This window comes from Meleagris gallopavo, chromosome 10 (assembly GCF_905368555.1).
Source record: "Meleagris gallopavo chromosome 10, MGAL_WU_HG_1.1, whole genome shotgun sequence".
Classification (NCBI taxonomy): Eukaryota; Metazoa; Chordata; class Aves; order Galliformes; family Phasianidae; genus Meleagris; species Meleagris gallopavo.
Window position 1 is genome coordinate 15,657,784 of NC_139413.1, and position 18,267 is coordinate 15,676,050.

General features: G+C 40.3%; 2 protein-coding genes across 8 annotated transcripts in view; both read left to right on the top strand.

Moving 5' to 3' along the window:
• Positions 1–8,632, top strand: part of COL24A1 (collagen type XXIV alpha 1 chain) — a 120,678-nt gene extending 112,046 nt beyond the window's left edge. For 4 of the 6 annotated variants that reach the window (XM_085232393.1, XM_085232395.1, XM_085232394.1 and 1 more), the window contains 7 exons: positions 2,293–2,328; positions 2,410–2,436; positions 3,377–3,442; positions 4,773–4,941; positions 5,621–5,730; positions 6,808–7,023; positions 7,213–8,632. In XM_085232393.1, coding sequence (XP_085088519.1) covers positions 2,293–2,328; positions 2,410–2,436; positions 3,377–3,442; positions 4,773–4,941; positions 5,621–5,730; positions 6,808–7,023; positions 7,213–7,359 — 771 coding nt within the window. In that variant the 3' untranslated portion in view covers positions 7,360–8,632. Of the gene's footprint in view, positions 1–17; positions 131–2,292; positions 2,329–2,409; positions 2,437–3,376; positions 3,443–4,772; positions 4,942–5,620; positions 5,731–6,807; positions 7,024–7,212 lie in introns of those variants that run through there. The other 2 variants (XR_014885361.1, XR_014885362.1) reach the window with 2 other exon arrangements.
• Positions 8,633–9,428: 796 nt separating this feature from the next.
• The window catches only part of ZNHIT6 (zinc finger HIT-type containing 6), a 28,562-nt gene continuing 19,723 nt past the window's right edge, over positions 9,429–18,267 (top strand). Inside the window, exons 1-6 of one of the 2 annotated variants that reach the window (XM_085232411.1) lie at positions 9,429–9,584; positions 10,350–10,415; positions 10,495–10,601; positions 10,702–10,787; positions 11,106–11,209; positions 17,439–17,507. In XM_085232411.1, the coding sequence (XP_085088537.1) occupies positions 9,517–9,584; positions 10,350–10,415; positions 10,495–10,601; positions 10,702–10,787; positions 11,106–11,209; positions 17,439–17,507 (500 nt within the window). In that variant the 5' untranslated portion in view covers positions 9,429–9,516. Of the gene's footprint in view, positions 9,585–9,951; positions 10,049–10,349; positions 10,416–10,494; positions 10,602–10,701; positions 10,788–11,105; positions 11,210–17,438; positions 17,508–18,267 lie in introns of those variants that run through there. The other variant, XM_085232412.1, reaches the window with a different exon arrangement.

An 18,267-nucleotide genomic window follows, 5' to 3' on the forward strand; every position in this document is an offset into this window, starting at 1 on the left:
TTCATTTCATACTAAAGATACTTCACCAAGCACAATGATAGAGAGCAGCTGCGCATCTGCATGGCATTGAAGATATCCCACAGCAGTCCAACAGCACCTGAGCTGCTGATCTGATTGACAAAATGTGGAGGTCAGCTCTGTGATATTCAGTTTGTTTGTATCAGTCAAGGTCTACCACAAAATAGTGAAGCAGATATCATCTCTGTGAACTCATCTCCCATCTGTTTTGTAATAGAAACAGAAATAAAAAATATGTTTTGTAACAAAAATAATGGCTCTTTCATAGTAACAATATTTCAAAGGAAATTTCAGGCTGCAGTAATCAAAATCAGAGTAAAAAGGGAAGGTGAGGTACTTGCCACAGGACCTGCAGTGTTTTCTATACTACTGCATATGCTAAAGTGACTCATCCTTTGAAATCCATTTTCCAAAATTAATCATTAATGCCTTTATAAAATAACAGCAAACACCTACAAAATGACTTAAGAGTCCCTTCTATGGTTACAAGTGGATGAAACATAAATAGGATTGGGGTGCATCAGTTAAAAAAATGACAAAATGACTTTTAGTCATTAAATGATGCTATTAAGTTTGTCTTTCTTAAGTGTCAAAAGACCATACCTCTAAATTCTCAAGAACAGCTTGTTTCAGTTCTAATACAGAACATGCATAACGCATAAGTCTCAGCCTCTGGTTGGTATAGCTCTAGTGCTGGGAATGACTAGACAGCAGCAATGCAGCACCTGAACCCCTCTGGCATGAGAAGAGCAGGTGACATGCAGGCACTCATCACCTTGAGCAGCTGTGGAGGTCATCATAATCCCATCAGATACACTTCCAGGTGGCTGCCATGTGCTCTATCTTATGAGCATGTGCAGAAATTATAAGAAATGCAGCTTCTATTGTCTCAATAAAGATGAATTTGGAGCCTAAATAAATTACTGCTATTTACTTTGAGGTCCTCTTTATTTAAATATGCACAAATCACAGCATTCTGTGAAATCAGTGTAAGACTGAATCCGTTCTTATCTGAGCCTTTTCCAGCTGGCCAGCTGCAGCCCATGGTCAGCAGTTGTAGCTCGCAGTGACTCTCACATGGATCTTGTTGCGAAACCTCACAGCAGGAATACTTCTTATTGCTATGTTAAGTGGTTTATGAGTTGATACCTCCTTGGCTAGACTAACCTCACAATATTTGCTGCATTACCATGTCAGATAAGATTATTTCTCTTTTGGCAGAAATAATTCTGGCATGACTATGGTGGCATATGAATGCTTTTGCTGGAACAGTTCATTGTGCTTGAATAATTGGCATACACAGCAGTAGCTAAGGAGTGCTTTGCTTAAATAAACTCAGATAGGTTAAATGGTTTTATTCATGCATAATGCAGATCTGCTCTGTGCCTTTCATTTCTCTCTTTTGCTTGTATTGTATCGCTGTCACTTACTCTTCCTTGTCACCATTCTTGTTATTGTTTATGTTACAGCAGCTCCTAGAGGCTTTCAGTATATAGGGAATGGAGAAGGGAATTTAACAGAGATACAGGTATCATTCTGTCTCAGTGTGAGTAGAAAGGCTCATTCACATGAGGAAGACAGTGTTTGGAAGGGTATGTATACAACCCTAAGGCAAAACTGAAGCTCAGGTTTAAGACTATGAACCATAGGTGCTATGAGCTAGGGCCAAGCAGCTGTTCTCCTCTCCTCCCCACCATATTATCCTTCCTACTAAAATGATGGCTCTTAAGGTCGGGAGCGTGGACATAATATCATTAATATAGAGGAATCCTGCAATATTACTGTTAAACAGTTAACCTAATGCATTCTACCTGAAAAGTATCACTGCTGGTAAATGCAGCTGACAAATGCCCTGAAGATATTTGTGGAGACAAGAAGTCAGTCAGTTCTTTTTGACAGCCTATAACATTTTCATAATGCGTTTATGCTAATTTGTCCATTGTAGTATTTGTATCAGCAATATGCACATAATGCTGGCGTGTTATATGATATGTCATGTAGTCATACTTTGAGTAAGAATGACTTTCATAGCAAATGTAATCGGATAAACAAGTTTTGGTAACTAGCCAACCCAGCAATACTCAAAAAAGTATTCCACATTCACAGAGTGTGATACTTTAGGAATATTAACAATCACAGTTTTACTAAGGCCCGTACCACAAACCTCTTGATTTTGCTGCATGTATTGTGGCATTTTGTGATTTAAAAAATACATAATTATCAAAGCAGAGATGTTCAACTATAACTGTTGCATTTTATCTCCGTTTCTTCTAGGGACCCCAGGGACCTCAGGGCCAGACAGGGGCACCTGTAAGTGCATTTAAAAAAGCATTATGATTGCTTTCTATAAATGTGTGAAGAATCTAATATGTGGTTTCCCCGATTTTCTAGGGGTTACCTGGGCCACCAGGACCAAGAGTAAGTACTGTAAATAACCTGACTACAATACAGTCCTCAGACTCAGTGTTTGAAGCATCCTAAATCTGCGATGGTGTACATAATCTGAGAACTAGGACCAACCACAAGGCACGATCGTTTGCATAGCTTCCTTAATTTGTTAAAAATAAATAAACCTGGTGTCTGCTCTGCACATCTCACGAGGTGTAAAGAATGAAGATACACAAGGGAATGTCTTTCTATTCTAAAGTCTGCATTTAGGTCAGTCTAGGTATTTCATTTTTCTTTTATGCATCATGAAAATGTCTTCAATTCGTAGCAGCACAGACCCTGCAGTAACAAATCGCCAGATATTTTCAGAACTCAGTTATGCTCCAGTCAAACTTTTTCACCTCAGTTTTCCTTTTCCTTCCTTGGCCAACAACCTGCAACTGTGGCAGTTCTCAGCAGGAGTGATGTTTTCAGTTGATAAAAGTCCTGCGATCTTTCCGCCACAAAAGTCATATGAGAGAATATGGCAAAAACTGTACCTATTTAACTAGATCAAACATTCTTCATATGCTAATCTTGAAAGATATAACATCTTTTCACACTTGTGCAGATTGTTTTTCTCAACTGTACAAATTAAACAGCTGGGAGGGATTAAGTTGAGGCATTGATCTGTAACTATTATTCTAGCATATCTTTTTCCAGCTTCCAGGAATACGATCATTAAAATGGGGATGGGGATGTGAAAATCAAATCAAATCAAATAATGCTTTATCATTGTATAAGCTTGTTTTCTTTGGGATGGAAGGGCAAATTTGGTTTGAAAAGTAAGTATTGTCTGTGAATTATTTTCTAAAATGGCAACATTATGATCATTTTTATGTTCTTACAACCATGCTCAGAATTTTTTCTCCTGAAATTTAGAATATTTCTGTTCACTTTTTATGTTCTAAAATATGTTTTCTGTTTTCAGAAACTTGTGGACATCAATGCTGCTGTTCAGGCTTTGATTGCGTCAAATGCTGCACTGCAGATGGAGGTAATGTATTACACTGTATTTACCTTGTCATACAGGATATGCAGTTATGCATAGATTGCTCCAAAAGTAATGCCTCCTATTCATTTCCTTGGAAACTACAACACTTACAAAGAGCATAGCGATACTATTTGACAGACCAAATTCTCAGTTACTTAGCATTACTTTTTAATGTCATCACAACCATTACTTGATTTGCATGGATGAGCTGATTTCACTCTTCATTTGTGGTGTGATAGCTGTGTGTGACTGTCTGGAACATGGCTTGTCTTTCACGTTGCTGTTGTCATTGCTGAAACACACCACTCACTGCCTCATGGTGCTGATATTCATTGTTTGATCTCCTTAAGTGGTCAGCAAGTGGTGATGAATGTCAGTGGGTGCCATCTTTTCCTGAGGGTGGATTTCAGTGATACCCCTTTTCTTCATCCGCACTTCCATGTTAGACTCCAAGTTGTCAGACTGCCCCTCTGCTGCCATTTGTCACACAGCAACAGCATGTAATGAGGTATTGGTGGGAAGGTTCAACCTCTACTGCCATACCACCAACATCTGCTTCTGGTGTCACGGGCCAACATAATAAAATAGGAGGAATTACTTTTGGAGCAGCCCTAGTGCAAACAGTATTTGAGGACAGAACAGGGCTTCTCTGAAGGAACTTAATTTAAAACAAATCACAGACTGTAAGTAATTACTGAAAAATATACTTAAATAGGCAAAGATATGTAAGATACCATTTAAATGAAATTGAGGAAAACAGCAGCATTTCTACCTTTTTATCACAATTAACAGAGCCTAAAATGTATCAGCTACCACAAATAGGGGACCATAACTGTTCAGCTACAGATAATAGTGACATTTGGGCCTCGATCCAAAAAGTACTGACACACAAATGTATGCAGGAGTGTGGTCTCACTGATGGCAAGAAAACTCCTTACATGTGTGAAGTCAAACATATTTTCATATATTCTCTAGATTAAATCTAAGAGTAGATTTCACTACTCAAAATCTGTAACTGCTACATTTACTGTAAAAATGCACTAACTTTTTTCCTTTTTTCTTTTTCTCCCATATCCAATATTTCTGTTAACGTGTCATGATATATTTGCATGATCTTAAACTGTCTGTAACTTCACTGGTTCTGATAATTTTAATGAAACACACTAATTTTTTAATTGGGATGTGTTATTTATTCCCACCCTGTTTTATATGGCTGATCGCATGTATTATAAATGTTTCTGTCTGGCCCTTCAATGGCCATTGGATGTTTACTGCATGCACTGCTGTCGTCTTTCTTCTCCATGGTAACACATTTGCTAACGGCACCTGGCAGAGATACCAGAATACTGAAGTAACTTTACTGGATCACAGTACAGAGATATACAAAACACTGCACTACCTTAGCAATTTACTGCACAGCATCAAGAACCCCCTTGGCACACGGGATAACCCAGCACGCATCTGCAGGGACTTGCTCAGCTGTGAGCGCAAAGTGTCCGATGGTAAGTGTCTGCTTTCCTCAGAGCTTCAACTGGCACAGCTGTGTTGCTTCCAAGTGATGCTTCCTATGTCCATATTCTGCTGTATGTATTTGTTTTTATTATTTATTTTATTTTTATTTTTATTATTTTATCTTTTATTTTATCTTTTATGTATGATAAAATTTCTGGATTTTAACATATGTAGCTAGCTAGTATTATACAGATATCAGAGATGATATATAGAAGTAAAGAAGTGGCCAGAAATTTTCAAACTGAATTCCATTCTGAGATCAAAAGTTTCCCAAATATTGATAGTCAATCAGAAATGATTTTTGTGTGGATCAGATTCTAGATTGCTAATAAGAAAATTGTATACCACAGACCACCACAGTCAGATAAACTGTAAGCAGCTGATATTTTAGCAGGTGTCAAATTAATGGTTCAAACTAAAATAATTGTTTGAATGTGTAATGTCAATACTGTGACATTTACTTTTGAGCAGCTAATAGACTTGCTCAGCATCAGTTGTTAATAGAATTATGGAAGTGGAAAGACTTCCATGTTCCCTTTCATCCATTTCCCACTGAAACTATGGTAATAACAAATTTAATACTTGCCAAGAATTGTGAATATTTTAGTAAATTTCTTAGTAATTATTATATTTTGGTTTCATTTTCTCTCTGGGATTCTACACTAATAGGAAAGTACTGGATTGACCCCAACATTGGCTGTCCTTCTGACGCCATTGAAGTTTTCTGCAACTTCACTGCGGGTGGTCAGACATGTTTAACACCGCCATCTGTGACAAAGGTACGCATGGCATCCTGAGGGAGTTTTTCTGCAGCAGGGCTTTGAACAAATAGCTGCTTATTTACTGACCTCAAGAGAAGATGTGAGATTTTAGGGGAATAGGGGAGCGAGGGTGTTGTGTGCAGCTTTGGGAGGCACGCTTCATATGCTCTGATCAGGAAGTTACAGAACATCTAGAGACAGCATATGTTACTGTGACTGTCACCTTCTCCATTTACTCATCTTCCACGCTCATGAAATTCTTTCATTCTGCTTTATACCTTTCTAAACAAGCCATAGAAATAAGTCTGAAATGCTTCTTAGCTACATTAGTAACTCATTTCTGAGGGCAGCTAAGGGTGTATTTGTCACTACTTCTCAACACCTGGCTACTGCTGAATGCCTTGTTAGGTAAAAACTGCTTTCTTTTATGTCATTAGTCTGTGCTCCTCAGTACACATAGTCATTAAACCACTGTGAGTAGTGAAGATGTTATATTTATGGTGTTCTGCATATACGGTTTAGCCACTGAAGGACATCAGAAATAACTCCCATATGCATTCCTGCATTAGTAAGGTCTCTGAACATGGTCTACTCTTGGAGAAATTCTTGTTGAGTAATGAGCAGCTGAATTAAAATCAAGCCATGCTTATGATTTTCATCTGTTAACAGAATATAAATATTGACAGGCAGAATCTATGCTCTAAGACTAATTAGCAGAATGATGCAACTGCAACTAAATCACTGCTGGCACTGTTAGCTTTGTTTGAATCACAGGATCCTTTGCCTCAGTTTCCTGATTTTAAAAATAATGTTTTCTGTCCAACTATGTTCCAACAGCACTCGTGGGCATTAGTAAATGTTTCTTTTAAGCTTTGAAAATGACCTACAAAGTTTCTGTTTTAAGTAATCACTATAATAGAACCAAATTGCTCTCCCAAAGAGAATACAAACCATGCTCTTCGGCACCGATCCCAATGCGTAAACATTCATGCATGCTCCCATGTATAAACAGTGCACCCACCTGTGCACATCATTTGGTGTTGCTGTGACCATTCAGTGTGTTAAGTATAACAGCAAATTTCTTTTGGAACTTAGCTGGAGTTTGGCGTTGGAAAAGTGCAGATGAACTTTCTTCATTTACTGAGCTCAGAAGCAACACACAGTATCACAGTTCACTGTCTGAACACACCGATGTGGGGATTGAGTGAGGCAGGAGGCCAGAAGACATCTGTTAGCTTCAAAGGTTGGAATGGACAAGTGTTTAAAGCCAATTCACTACTTGAACCGAAGGTGCTTGTGGATGAATGCATGGTAAGTATTTTTTAGCACTGTGACGCTGCATGGAAGAAATGGCATTTGTTGAGTTACTCAGTTTCTTTACAAGCTGCTGGAAGAAGAAACACTTACGTACGCTTCTCTCACCCTTTAAGCACAGCTTCCATTTCTGTTTTGAATCTCATCTTTGATATTAATTTAATATTCCGCCTCTGTGTGTTGCAGATTCAGGATGGCAGCTGGCACAAGACACAGTTCTTTTTTCACACTCAGGACACCAATCAGCTTCCGGTTGTTCAAGTTCATATGCTTCCTCATCTCAAACCAGGACAGCAGCACTTCATAGAAAGTGGTTTGGTGTGCTTCCTTTGAGTTTTGTGTCCTGGTTCCTTTGCATCAGTGCAGGACTGCTGCAGAGTGAGTGTGAGAGTAATGAATGAGGCAAAATTGCTCTCAAACTGAAGAATTGCTTTAAACATTGTTGGTTAAAGAACCTCAGGAAGGAGGAGAAATGGCATTTAAAAACAAAGAAAAGAAAGCAAAGACTACAACAATTTTCCTAAAGTATTTAAATCTCTTTTTAATACTGGTTGGTGCTTTCTTGCATAATTTCCTGGAACTGAATATCTGAGCATGCAATTTTTCAGGACCTCTGGTGTTCTTGACCATCTGTATGACAGCACTGCAAAAGAACACCCTGAGGAAAGCTGGAGACATACAATACCACGGAGCAATACTGGCAAATGCTCCTAAATGTGCAATAGCTATATCTGAAAAGTGAACTATGCCACAATACAATAAATCGTCTTTTTCTCAGTTCTATAATAGTCCTTTGTGGACACACACATCTTAACAGATGACACACTACCTCTTACATGTTCCCTGTCTGTGTTGCCTTGGTGCTCTTCGTAACACAAGGTGCTGGTGGCCTTAACAGAGATTATGCGAGTCCATTTTTATCTTTCAGACTGTATGTGCCAGTTACATCAGGATCTGTCTCTGTTATCAAGGTACTTATTTTAAATCATTGGTCACATATTTCACTACAACTAAAACATTATTTATGTGGATTTCTTGTTTAAAATATTTTTGCGTACTGTTGTGGAAATGGCATATGAGACAGCACGTTGTATATAATGCATATAGTCAAAACAGTTAGCTTTACAGCCATTGTAAACAACAGCCCGTTGTAGAAGAGCTACCTACAGTAGTTTTCAGTTTTTTTTCAGTTAACTTTTTTTGAACGACAAAGGCATCTTAAGATGATATATTGTGTATATATTTGTAACTCGTTAAATCTCCTACAGCACGTCTTCTGAAAGAGGGCTGTTAAGTTAAAATCAGCATTTCATCCACTTAGACGTCATTTTTTTTGTAATATTATTAGATCATTTCAGTTTCCTTAAATTAAACCTAAAATATTCAACTATCTTATTGTTTAAAACAAACAAAACAATTTTACAATTAAGAAAAACACTCTTTATAAAGATATCCCTCAACATATTATCAATCAAAAACCTGCTGAGTATTTCATGAAGATGGTGCCAAACCACACTGGGGACAGAGAAACATTCAAACAACTTGTTTAATGCCTCGATCCATAGGAAATCATACTTAAAATATAATAAAATAAGATTCCACACTACCACTTTGTCTTTATTATTCTGTTTCGTGTTGTATAGTTCATTCTCAGCAATGAGGAAAGATACTTTTCAGGTGGCCATGCTTCATTTACCAAGAGCAGATGAGCAGCTGTTGGAGTATTGCAAGAGTGACAGTAGTCAATTCTACACAGTAAGGCAGATACACACCCTGTATTTTCTGTTAAACCATCGAGTTTGTTCCTCATTGAAGAAATCTGACCAAAGACAAATGAAGATTATAGAATGGTACAAGCTCAGAGAATGTTTCTTTCTCTGTTGTTTTTGCATTCTCATGGTTGTTACTCTCTGACAGCACCACTGATGTTTGCTCTTAGTTTGGCTCTGGAGCTGACATTGTGATAAACGGGTTTATTGATTTATTTATTTCTAAGAATGTCATCTCTTAGAAAGTGCTCTGTTTCATGGGTGTTTTTACAGTCCCATTTTCTTTTGGAAACCTTTCTTTTGGAAATTCCTTATAGCCCATGTTTATGGTTGTTTGTTAAATAGCTTTTGAGAGAAAACAAAACAATTTTAAAAACGAGCAGCTTGAAGTATTATTGTAATTATGATAAAAATGCAACTGCCATGCAGACAGCACGATAAGTTGGGGCTGGGCCACACACAGGCATCACTGTGCCTCGGCGCCAGAAGCAGCAGAACCTTTTCATCTCCTTCCTTCACCGCTGTTCTTCGTAGCTAAAAACCCGCAACCAAAGCACTGGGGAAGCGGGGCTGGAAAGGGCAAGGAGGTACGGCCAGGCTCCGCAGGCCGGGAGGGAGAGCGGTGTGCCGGCAGGGGGCGCCGCCGCCCAGGAAACGCCGCGACCGGGCCCGCCCCGAGAGAGCCGCGTCGAGCGGCGCGTGGGGGCGGTGCGGCGCAGCCATGGCGGGGCAGGGCGGCGGCGGGAGCTCGCAGCGCGCGGCCGGCGGGCGGAAGATGGCCCTGCAGAGGTGCGGGCGCGGGCGGGGTGTGGGAACGCGGCCCGGCCCGGAGAGCGCCTCCGCCGGGATCTGCGGAAAGCGGGGCAGCCGAAGCGAGAGGCTGCGGCCGCGCTCCTCGGTGTGGATCGAGCGTGCCACGTGCAGCGGCTCGTTTCGTCTGCGTGCGGGACGGGTCTGCAGGCGGGGGGTGGCCTCCGGGAGCGGCTTTGGCTTTCCTCGCGCGGCGCGGGTGTGTAGTAAGAGGCGAACCCGTTTTTGGTTTGATATCGCGGTGCACGGACAACCGTCCCGCAGCGCTCGGGCCGCGCGGTGCAGCGCTTCGCCCCGCCAGCAGCGGGCGCCGCCGCGCAACACCGCCGGGCGGGGCGGCTGCGGAAGGACGGGGCGGGGCAGAGAGCTGACCGCTGTCGGCGGTGCTTCGTGTTTGCGGGGTCCCGGGCTGTGGGGCTCGTCGCTGGCCGAACCCTCGCATGGTATTTGGTCCCGAAGTGGGCATGGGATGCGGCATTCAGGGGGCAGGGCAAATCTCAGGCCTCGGGAGAAATAACGAGGCCCTATATGAGAGTATAGCTGTAGAGAAGCTGTGTTGGCGCTGGCTGTGGAGCACGCACGGACACAGCCTTGCTGTGTGCCCAGCTCCGCGCTGTCCATGCCAGCCGGACTGCCGCCAGCAGTGGGTCTTTCCCTCTGAAGGCCGCTGCCACGTGCAGCTGCTCCCCCGCCCGGCCCGGGATGGCAACCCCTGCCCCAAGAGCTGCTTTCTGCTTCTTTCAGATGTGAGACATGTGGCGAAGAGGAGGCCAAGTACCGGTGTCCACAGTGCATGAAGTATTCGTGCAGGTATCTGTTATCTGAATTGAGCTGGTTTTGTCTGCTCTGCTGTTGAATGTGACACTAATGTGTGTTTGTGTCGTTTCAGCCTGCTGTGCGTGAAGAAGCACAAGCTTGCCCTGAGCTGTAACGGAGTCAGAGACAAAACTGCATTTGTCTCCATGACTGAATTTACTGACTTGAACCTTCTGAGTGGTAAGAACATTCCAGGTACTTTTCAAAATTCGTCGTTTCTAGTAGTTCAGCACTACATTATTTTTTTCTATTCCGTGTTGTGTTTTTTTTTCACCTTCAGATTATCGGTTCCTGGAAGATGTGGGAAGAGCGGCTGATGCTGCTGCTCGAGATCTGTCTGTGCATCGGCCAACAACAAATAAATTTGTAAGTTCATGTGAGCAGTGTGACTGCTGGGCATGGGTTTGCTGCCTTTGAATTCCTACTGAGGCACTGCCAGGCTAGGTTTCAGGACTGGGGTTTTCACTGTGTAGGTGTAAACAGCCCAAAATTTTGGAGAAGTCTCAGGGCTTATGTAATAGTAGTATTGATGGCTACATCCAATCGCACAGAAGAATAAATTGCTAGCATCATGCACATTCTTAAAATATTCCACTCATGGCTGTTCTTTCTATAATTTTCTTATAATTCAAATAATATCATTCAGATTGAAAAATACATATGTATCTTTTTTACTTTTGATAGATCAATTACTTGAGAAACAGAGCTCGAAGGCATAATATCAATCTGAAGACGCTGCCCATTGGATTCACAAAAAGAAGAGAAAATTCAACTATCTTCAATAAGAAGTGAGTCTCCAGTTGGCTACCAGGCAACGATGTTTTGCTTTACTGAACACATAATGACGTGAATATAAATTCATACTGACATGCTCACTTTCTAAATCTATTAGATGCACAGCTTTTCTACAAAAACTATTTAGACTTAGTATTTCCTACTGCAGTTCTTGTTTTTTAGGCTGTTTGAGATGATTTTAATAACTTATGTAATTCATGCTTTATTTTGAGAACTGCCAACATGAGGAGGAGGATGAATCAGTGTTGCTGCATATTTCATCTGTTAAATGATATTGTGAAGGTTTTTTGGGGCTTGGTTGTTAGAAGAGACCTTATATTTAAAGGTTTGTGACAGAGAAGTAATATAGAATGGTTATGAAAGATTCCTGTCCCTGAAAAAAGCTGCCTTGAAGTCGGAGATGAGTCATTCCTCATCCATTTACCTCTGTTGCAGCCTTTGTAGGACTGGCATATGCTGGAGTTTGTATAGGGAAAAAGCTAAGAAAAGGCTTCAGATGTTCTTTCCTTTATCTACTCATGTGAGTTTTCTCTGATACCCAGACTTTTTACTGTGAAAATACTTTAAAATACAAGAAGGAAAAAAAAAAAAGCGCCTTCTTTGCTTTTTGTAGTAATCAAATGTACCAGATCCAGATTCTCTTGGATTTTTTTGCATTCTTAGTTTTGGTGGCAAGTTCTGCTTTCCATAGGCATTTTTTCCCTTATTCTGTGACTTTAAAACAGTCACTTATAGATTGGGGAGGTGCCCCAGTGGGGACCAGCCACCAGGTGTCCCTCTTGGACAGACAACAGCCCGAGCTTCTTGGCAACCCCTGGTCGTTCGGTCCTATCATCTGTTCTGTTCCGAGACAGAGGAACACTATATTGTCCTCTGCTCTTGAAAGAGTAGGAAGGAACCGTCTGCAAATGCTATCCAGGGGTACAGGATGTGCTCTGGGATTACTACAATGATGAAGTTTCTTCTTCTACTTCTGTTTTTCGTGTAGGAGCGGGCATGAATGGTTTGAATTCAGTGATGTAGGTTAAGAACTATTTTATTTCTTGTAGTAGGCATATTGTGCCTAATCCCTATGTGGGTGACTGAGAAATCAAACCCAAGGTGTGATTGAAACAAGCATACATCAGTCATTTAACACCTGTGTGATGTGACTTCGAGATATGACACACAAGTCTGTTGAATACTACAGTCTAATGGGAAAAGCTGTGCTAATAGTTGCTTTCTATGAGGTTAGCACCTGGTGGTTGCCAGGGTGTCTGTGTTCTGTAGATCTGAGCCCTCACTTATGCTGTGTGTCAGCAGGATTTGGGGAAAGGTTGCTACAGAGTATGGAGATTGGAGGCAGCTCCACATAAGTGTGTGGGAGGCTGCGTGCCTGCTCAGGTGTCTCCTTCATATTCTCTACTTGAGCCAAGCTGCTGAGCTGTCTGAGGCAGGATGGAGAGCCATCCAAAGTGAGGAGGTACAAGATGTGTTCTGGTGTCATCCCCTGGCCCTGCCAGTTCTGCCGGGCAAGTCTGTGGTTGTTAAGATGTGTTAACCACTTCTCGTTTCCTAGCTTCCATTAGTTTGCGAAATTCAGTGTTATGAAAGCATATGTGCCAGTGCTAGGTAACATGGGTTAGACTAACTTGTAATATCAAATAATGCAGATAATAGAGGGTCATTAGCAAATGGAGTTTGAATCCAGTTTGTGAAGTCTTATCTGGCTTGCAGATGGCTTAGGGCATCTTATTGGTATGAGTATAGTGTAGTATGGAGCCTTAAGATTAGCAGCAGTTAAGTGATCATCAATAAATAATCATTAAGTGCTGTGAAACCTACTCTGAGGTGCATGTGAAAAACCTAAAATGTCAGTCTTTAGTCTTGAACTAGGTAAAGATAATTAGAATGAATTTTTTCAAGTGTTGCTGATGTTAAGAATTTACTAAGGAGTTATATGGGCTGGTTTGGGGCATCATGTTACTCTGCTGGAGCTGTTAACCTTGAATTCAGCTGTCACTTAGTGCATAGTTCTGCTTGCTTTCCAGGACTCACAAATGTGACCTCGCAAGCAAAGAAGTGCTGATCTGAAATGAGCAGAAAGCATGACCTTGGTGCATTTCAGTCTGTCGGTAGTTTTTCAGACCATCCCCGTGTGAAAACAAGTAGTTACTGTTCAATCTGTAGCTGAGATTTTTGTTAGTTGTTTTCTTTCCATAGTGGATCTGATACTCATGTTGTTTATTTGTAGGAGTGAAGAGGACAGTGGTTTTATTTGTTAAAGATGATTAGAGGTTGGCTTCTTAGGAGTCTTCCTCTGATTTACACGGGACTGTCAGCTCAAGACCATGGTGTTTGCCTATTCCACACATGTGGTCAGTAACATCTCTTGCTGCTGGGAGTCCTTTGACAGAAAACCATATGTGTTGCAGTAGAACTGTTCTTCATCTTCTTCATTGATTGTCTTGCTGTTTACCGTAACTAGGAAACACTTGAACTTTCAGTAGAAGTGTTTCAGTAGAAATATTTATTGTTTATACATCAAATCCAGGAATTCGCTTAACAAAGCTCCAACAAAATGGAGACATCCCTTTTAGTGTGCGGTTGTTCAAAGTAGAGCAGAACTAATTTTGGCAAGGAACATGTAGTTGATGGGCGAAGAAGGAAACCATCACGCTTCTGTGTGATATCTTCTGTTCATGTTTGTTTGGATTCTACAAGAGAATCTAGTCACTTACTTGGACTAAATCTTCATTGCTTAAGTAAGTTGTGAAAGGTGACATTATCCGAAGGAGTAGATACTGAGTACCACATGTTTCAATTAAACCTGGATGTGTGTGGTGAGAGTACTGAGTATTGTGAAATTTAAGGATAGTTTAAAGATAAGGTCACTATTTCCTTTTCATCTCTTTTGTCAGTTCAAACACACTTTTAAAAATCCACTGAGGCACTTATGTCAGATCCCAAAATTTTCAGTAGGATCCTTTTAGTTGCCAGCACCTATACTGCATACACCCACAGTACTTGAAATGTCTTCCAGGGTACTGCATTAACTATCGAACCAAGAGCTAGCTGGAGGTAATAGCTTTAGAGCTGTGCCAAGAGCTAGCTGGAGGTAACAGTCACATTTATCAGTGCTGTCTTGTAGTATCAGCAATAAAAACCTGTTTCAGCTGTCATGAATTTAAAAATCACTTATGTGGTGTTCTTTGAAAACAAACTAGAGAGGAAATATTATATTGATTACAGAAAGTAATTATTTGGAAGTTTTAGGAAAATGGAAGGGAAACAGTTACTCTAGTGTAGAACAGTAATGGCAGAACACCCTGTGCAGTTCTAAACACCATTTGCAGCTACATCTAACGCAGGGAGAGAGATTCCTTAGCTTCTCTTTTTCTCTCTGATCAGTTTCTGTGCTTCTGAATTAGCCAAAATTGGATGTGAAGCAAAGCAACGTGGGGATGAGCAGTGATGCTTTTTTTACTGACATCAAGGATGTGCTGTGTCTCATCCAGATCTGTGCTGCTTGATAACTTTATAGTCAGGACCTTGGTATTCAAGCAAACCGTGGGTTGATGTTCCATGGCAGCCGAGCAGCGTGGAATGCTTCAAGCAGTGTGAGAGCTGTTACTCAACTCAGGATGACTTACTCAATTAAGCATTTTTCATTTAGACAATGAACATAGTACATGTCAGTTACATTTGAAGGAAATACTACCCCAATGAGCCATAATGGAAAATGAAGTCAGTGAGATTTGGAGCCAGGGTATCTAACTTAAATCTGAACTTGCTGCGAAGCAGCTTTGATAGCATCTAGAGTTGACATCTAGTTTTTGTGTTGGGCAGGAATCAGTGATGGTGAGGGATGCTTCCCTTTAATAATGGACATCCAGGAGATTGTTACCAATCTTTTCTACTTATGGAAACTTGTGCGAAAGTATTACTGCTTTTCTATACTTCGCTTAACAGCAAAGTGTGTGAAGCTTTTCCAGTTCTAAGTTTCTTTCTTCCATGCCTTCTTCTATCCAGCTTTTACTTCTTTCTGCTTGTCATTTGCTTTTAGGCAAGCGTATTTTCAAGAGAGATGAATTCACCTTGGTTTACCTTTTAGCATGCTGAAATGTATCAATGTTTCTGTTTTTCTAAAGTGGAACTTTCTGACAAAAGTGAAACTTCCTGATATTTTTAAATTTAATGTTCAATCTTCCTGATACATAGCTCTTTCTGTTCACTAATCCATAGACTAGATTGTGCCTGGAAGGGGGAGGGAGGGTGAGAGTCTGAAAAGATCCCTCTTAAGCTGATTATACAGCTGCAGTGATGAACTGAGTCTGCCTCAGTGAGCCCACAGCAAACTGGTCTTGCATGTGAAATCAGAATGTGGTGTGTGACCACAATTTCTGTGGACACAGAGTTTTCCTGACAGATAGCAGATAACTAGAAGTGTTTCCGGAACATTTCTCCCTGAAGTGTCTGTGTTAGAAACAGCCCTTCAGACCACGTACACGCTTCTGTCATCATTGTCACACCTTGCTGTTTCTGCTTTTGGGGGGAAGTATCTGGCAGTATCTTACTTCGAAGGTCTTGATTCAAAGATTTGACAGAAAGAGTGTCCACATCATAATAAGTGTCGGTCACTTGAAATAGATGTGTATGGTCTGATGGAACAAATTAGTGGTGAATTAAATGGAAAAAATGCTAGAGAGGCTAAAGTTAGTTGATAATGTGTTTATAAAGGCTTCATCTGATGCTTCTTTCAGTTGTTAAAATGAGGAACTGGAAAACTTTGTTTCACTCACCTTGCAAAAAAACTCAAAATTCCAATGTACTCACTGATTTTGAGTTGTTTCTTTTTCAGTTCAGTAATTTAAGACTGTGTCATAGCAATATATTTATAAAACTTTACAAAATTTTTATAAAATAACATTTTTATAAAACATTTATAAAATAACATAAAAATCCACAACACAAGATGTCAGCTTTGCATTGTGTGTGTGCAGTGTAATTAATAATGTTTTATCTCTTACTGTCCAGCTCTGGTCATACTATTTTCTCCATTGTTTCAGACCCGATCCCTCTTCGTTTAAGGAGGGATCCTTCATTCTCAGTTTTAACAAGCATGAACAGATACAGGGCAAAAATCACGAGGCACATACAGCTCTACCGAGTCACATGTTGCTTTGTGGATCTTAGCCACCTGTAGTTCAGTTTATTCGAATATATTAATTATTAGTTCCTTGGAGGGTTCTTGCATCTTTTTTGTGGGGGGTGAGGATAAAAGATAATACCTGTGATTGTGCTTAGACTATGAGAAGTGTAGCTCAGCTGTAAAGCTTAGCTTTCCCCTTGGTGTATCTTAAGTCAATAATTATGTATTTGGTAAGTGAGCTTGATAAAGTGCCTGCATCTAAAAATTGATATGATAGTTAATTGAGCTTAACAACTAACTTGTTTACTGCTTTTTTACTTGATTGCACATATGCTTGTCTCTGCAGGCAGCTAGATTCTGCTGGATAGTTCCATCTGCCTCATAAGCAAATCAAGCAGCATGTTGGAGCAACAGTGTGTTTATTTTTAATTGTAGGAGTACCAGAATCTTTGCATAACTGTTGCTGATTATCTTTGATATAAGGATTTATGGGTTTAAGTAGTAAAAACAAAATAAAATTAAAAACTACCACTTGAAGTTCTCGTGCTTCAGATAGATACCTAGCGTCTATTTTCTAAATCTTTACTGTTTGTCTCAAGTGTGAAATTCTAAACCAGAGGAGAGGACCATAAACCTGTCTTTCAGTCTGTGCTTTTTCTTACGAGATTTCACTTTAAAAAAGATTGTGCAGGATGGGAGAATTTGAAAGCCTGAAGTCACTGTTGCCTAGATTCCTGATGTAAAGAGATTCCCTCTAGGCAATTCTGCCTTCCCTGGTGCCATACTGCACTGAAACCGCAGTATGCAGTTTCTGTTCTCAGATACGAATTATGCTAGCTTTAGAGACAGGATGGTTTGCCAACAAATGAACTGGAGAACAGAATGCAACATCAAGTTTTGTCTCTTACAGAAGCTTCTGTCAGTTCTGTACTACATTTATTCTTTCCAACGTGTGTTTTCACGGTTACATTGAAAGGCAGCTTCCCTCCCTGCCCTTGACACATCTTCTGTTTAGGTTGTGCTGTGGAAAGACAAGTAGCAGTTACCAGCTAACTAGTGAGGCATTAAGAATCTGCATTTCCTCTTTTCAGGGAGCAGAAGTTCTACTGGCATTTGAAGCTTGTATTTCCTCACTGTCATGCTGAATACACTTTAAAAAGGTACAGTGTTTGAAAAATGGATTTTTGGGAATTACTCTATTGGAATTCAAATGGGAAACATTTTGATCTATTCTTAACTATTTCTGTTACATGAGGTAAACTCGAATATTATTTTGTGTCTTAACTAAAAGGGCATTCAAATTTAAAAGGTACTTAAAGTAGTGTAGTACTTTTTTCTTTGAAGGCTAGAGAGGTTGTCAAATCAAAGGAAATATTTGATTGCTACTCCTTCCTGGCAGTGAACAAGCAGCTTGTACGTTTACAGTGCAATATCCCCTCAGCTAATATGTTCTGCTCTCATGGGGCAGGAGTGCAGCAAGATTTCCATTCCCTCTTTGCCTGCGTGCTGGAACTGACCTGCAAATACAATGAAATTTTTTCATTGTTTACTTTGTAGGAAAACCTGCAAGTGCATTTTGTAAAAGCCAAAAATTCAGCTTTTATGGACAAATGTTTCTCTCCTTTTTTCCTAGTCTAAAGGTGGATGTGAAATATGCCAGTATCTACTTTTAGGTCTGTACAGACAGCATGTTAAGCTGCAGGGTTTGGAACTGGAGATACTCATCTGTTTACTCCTTGCAGATGCCAATGAAGTCTTAGTGTTGAAATTGATATGGAATTGTCAATAACCTGGGCTGTGTTGATCCACGTTTATAATTCACCCATGAAGTATTCAGCTGTACTACTGTAGCATGCAAACATACAGCTTTCTCTAAATGACTCAGATAATAGAGTTCTGTGTGCATGATGAACCATGTCT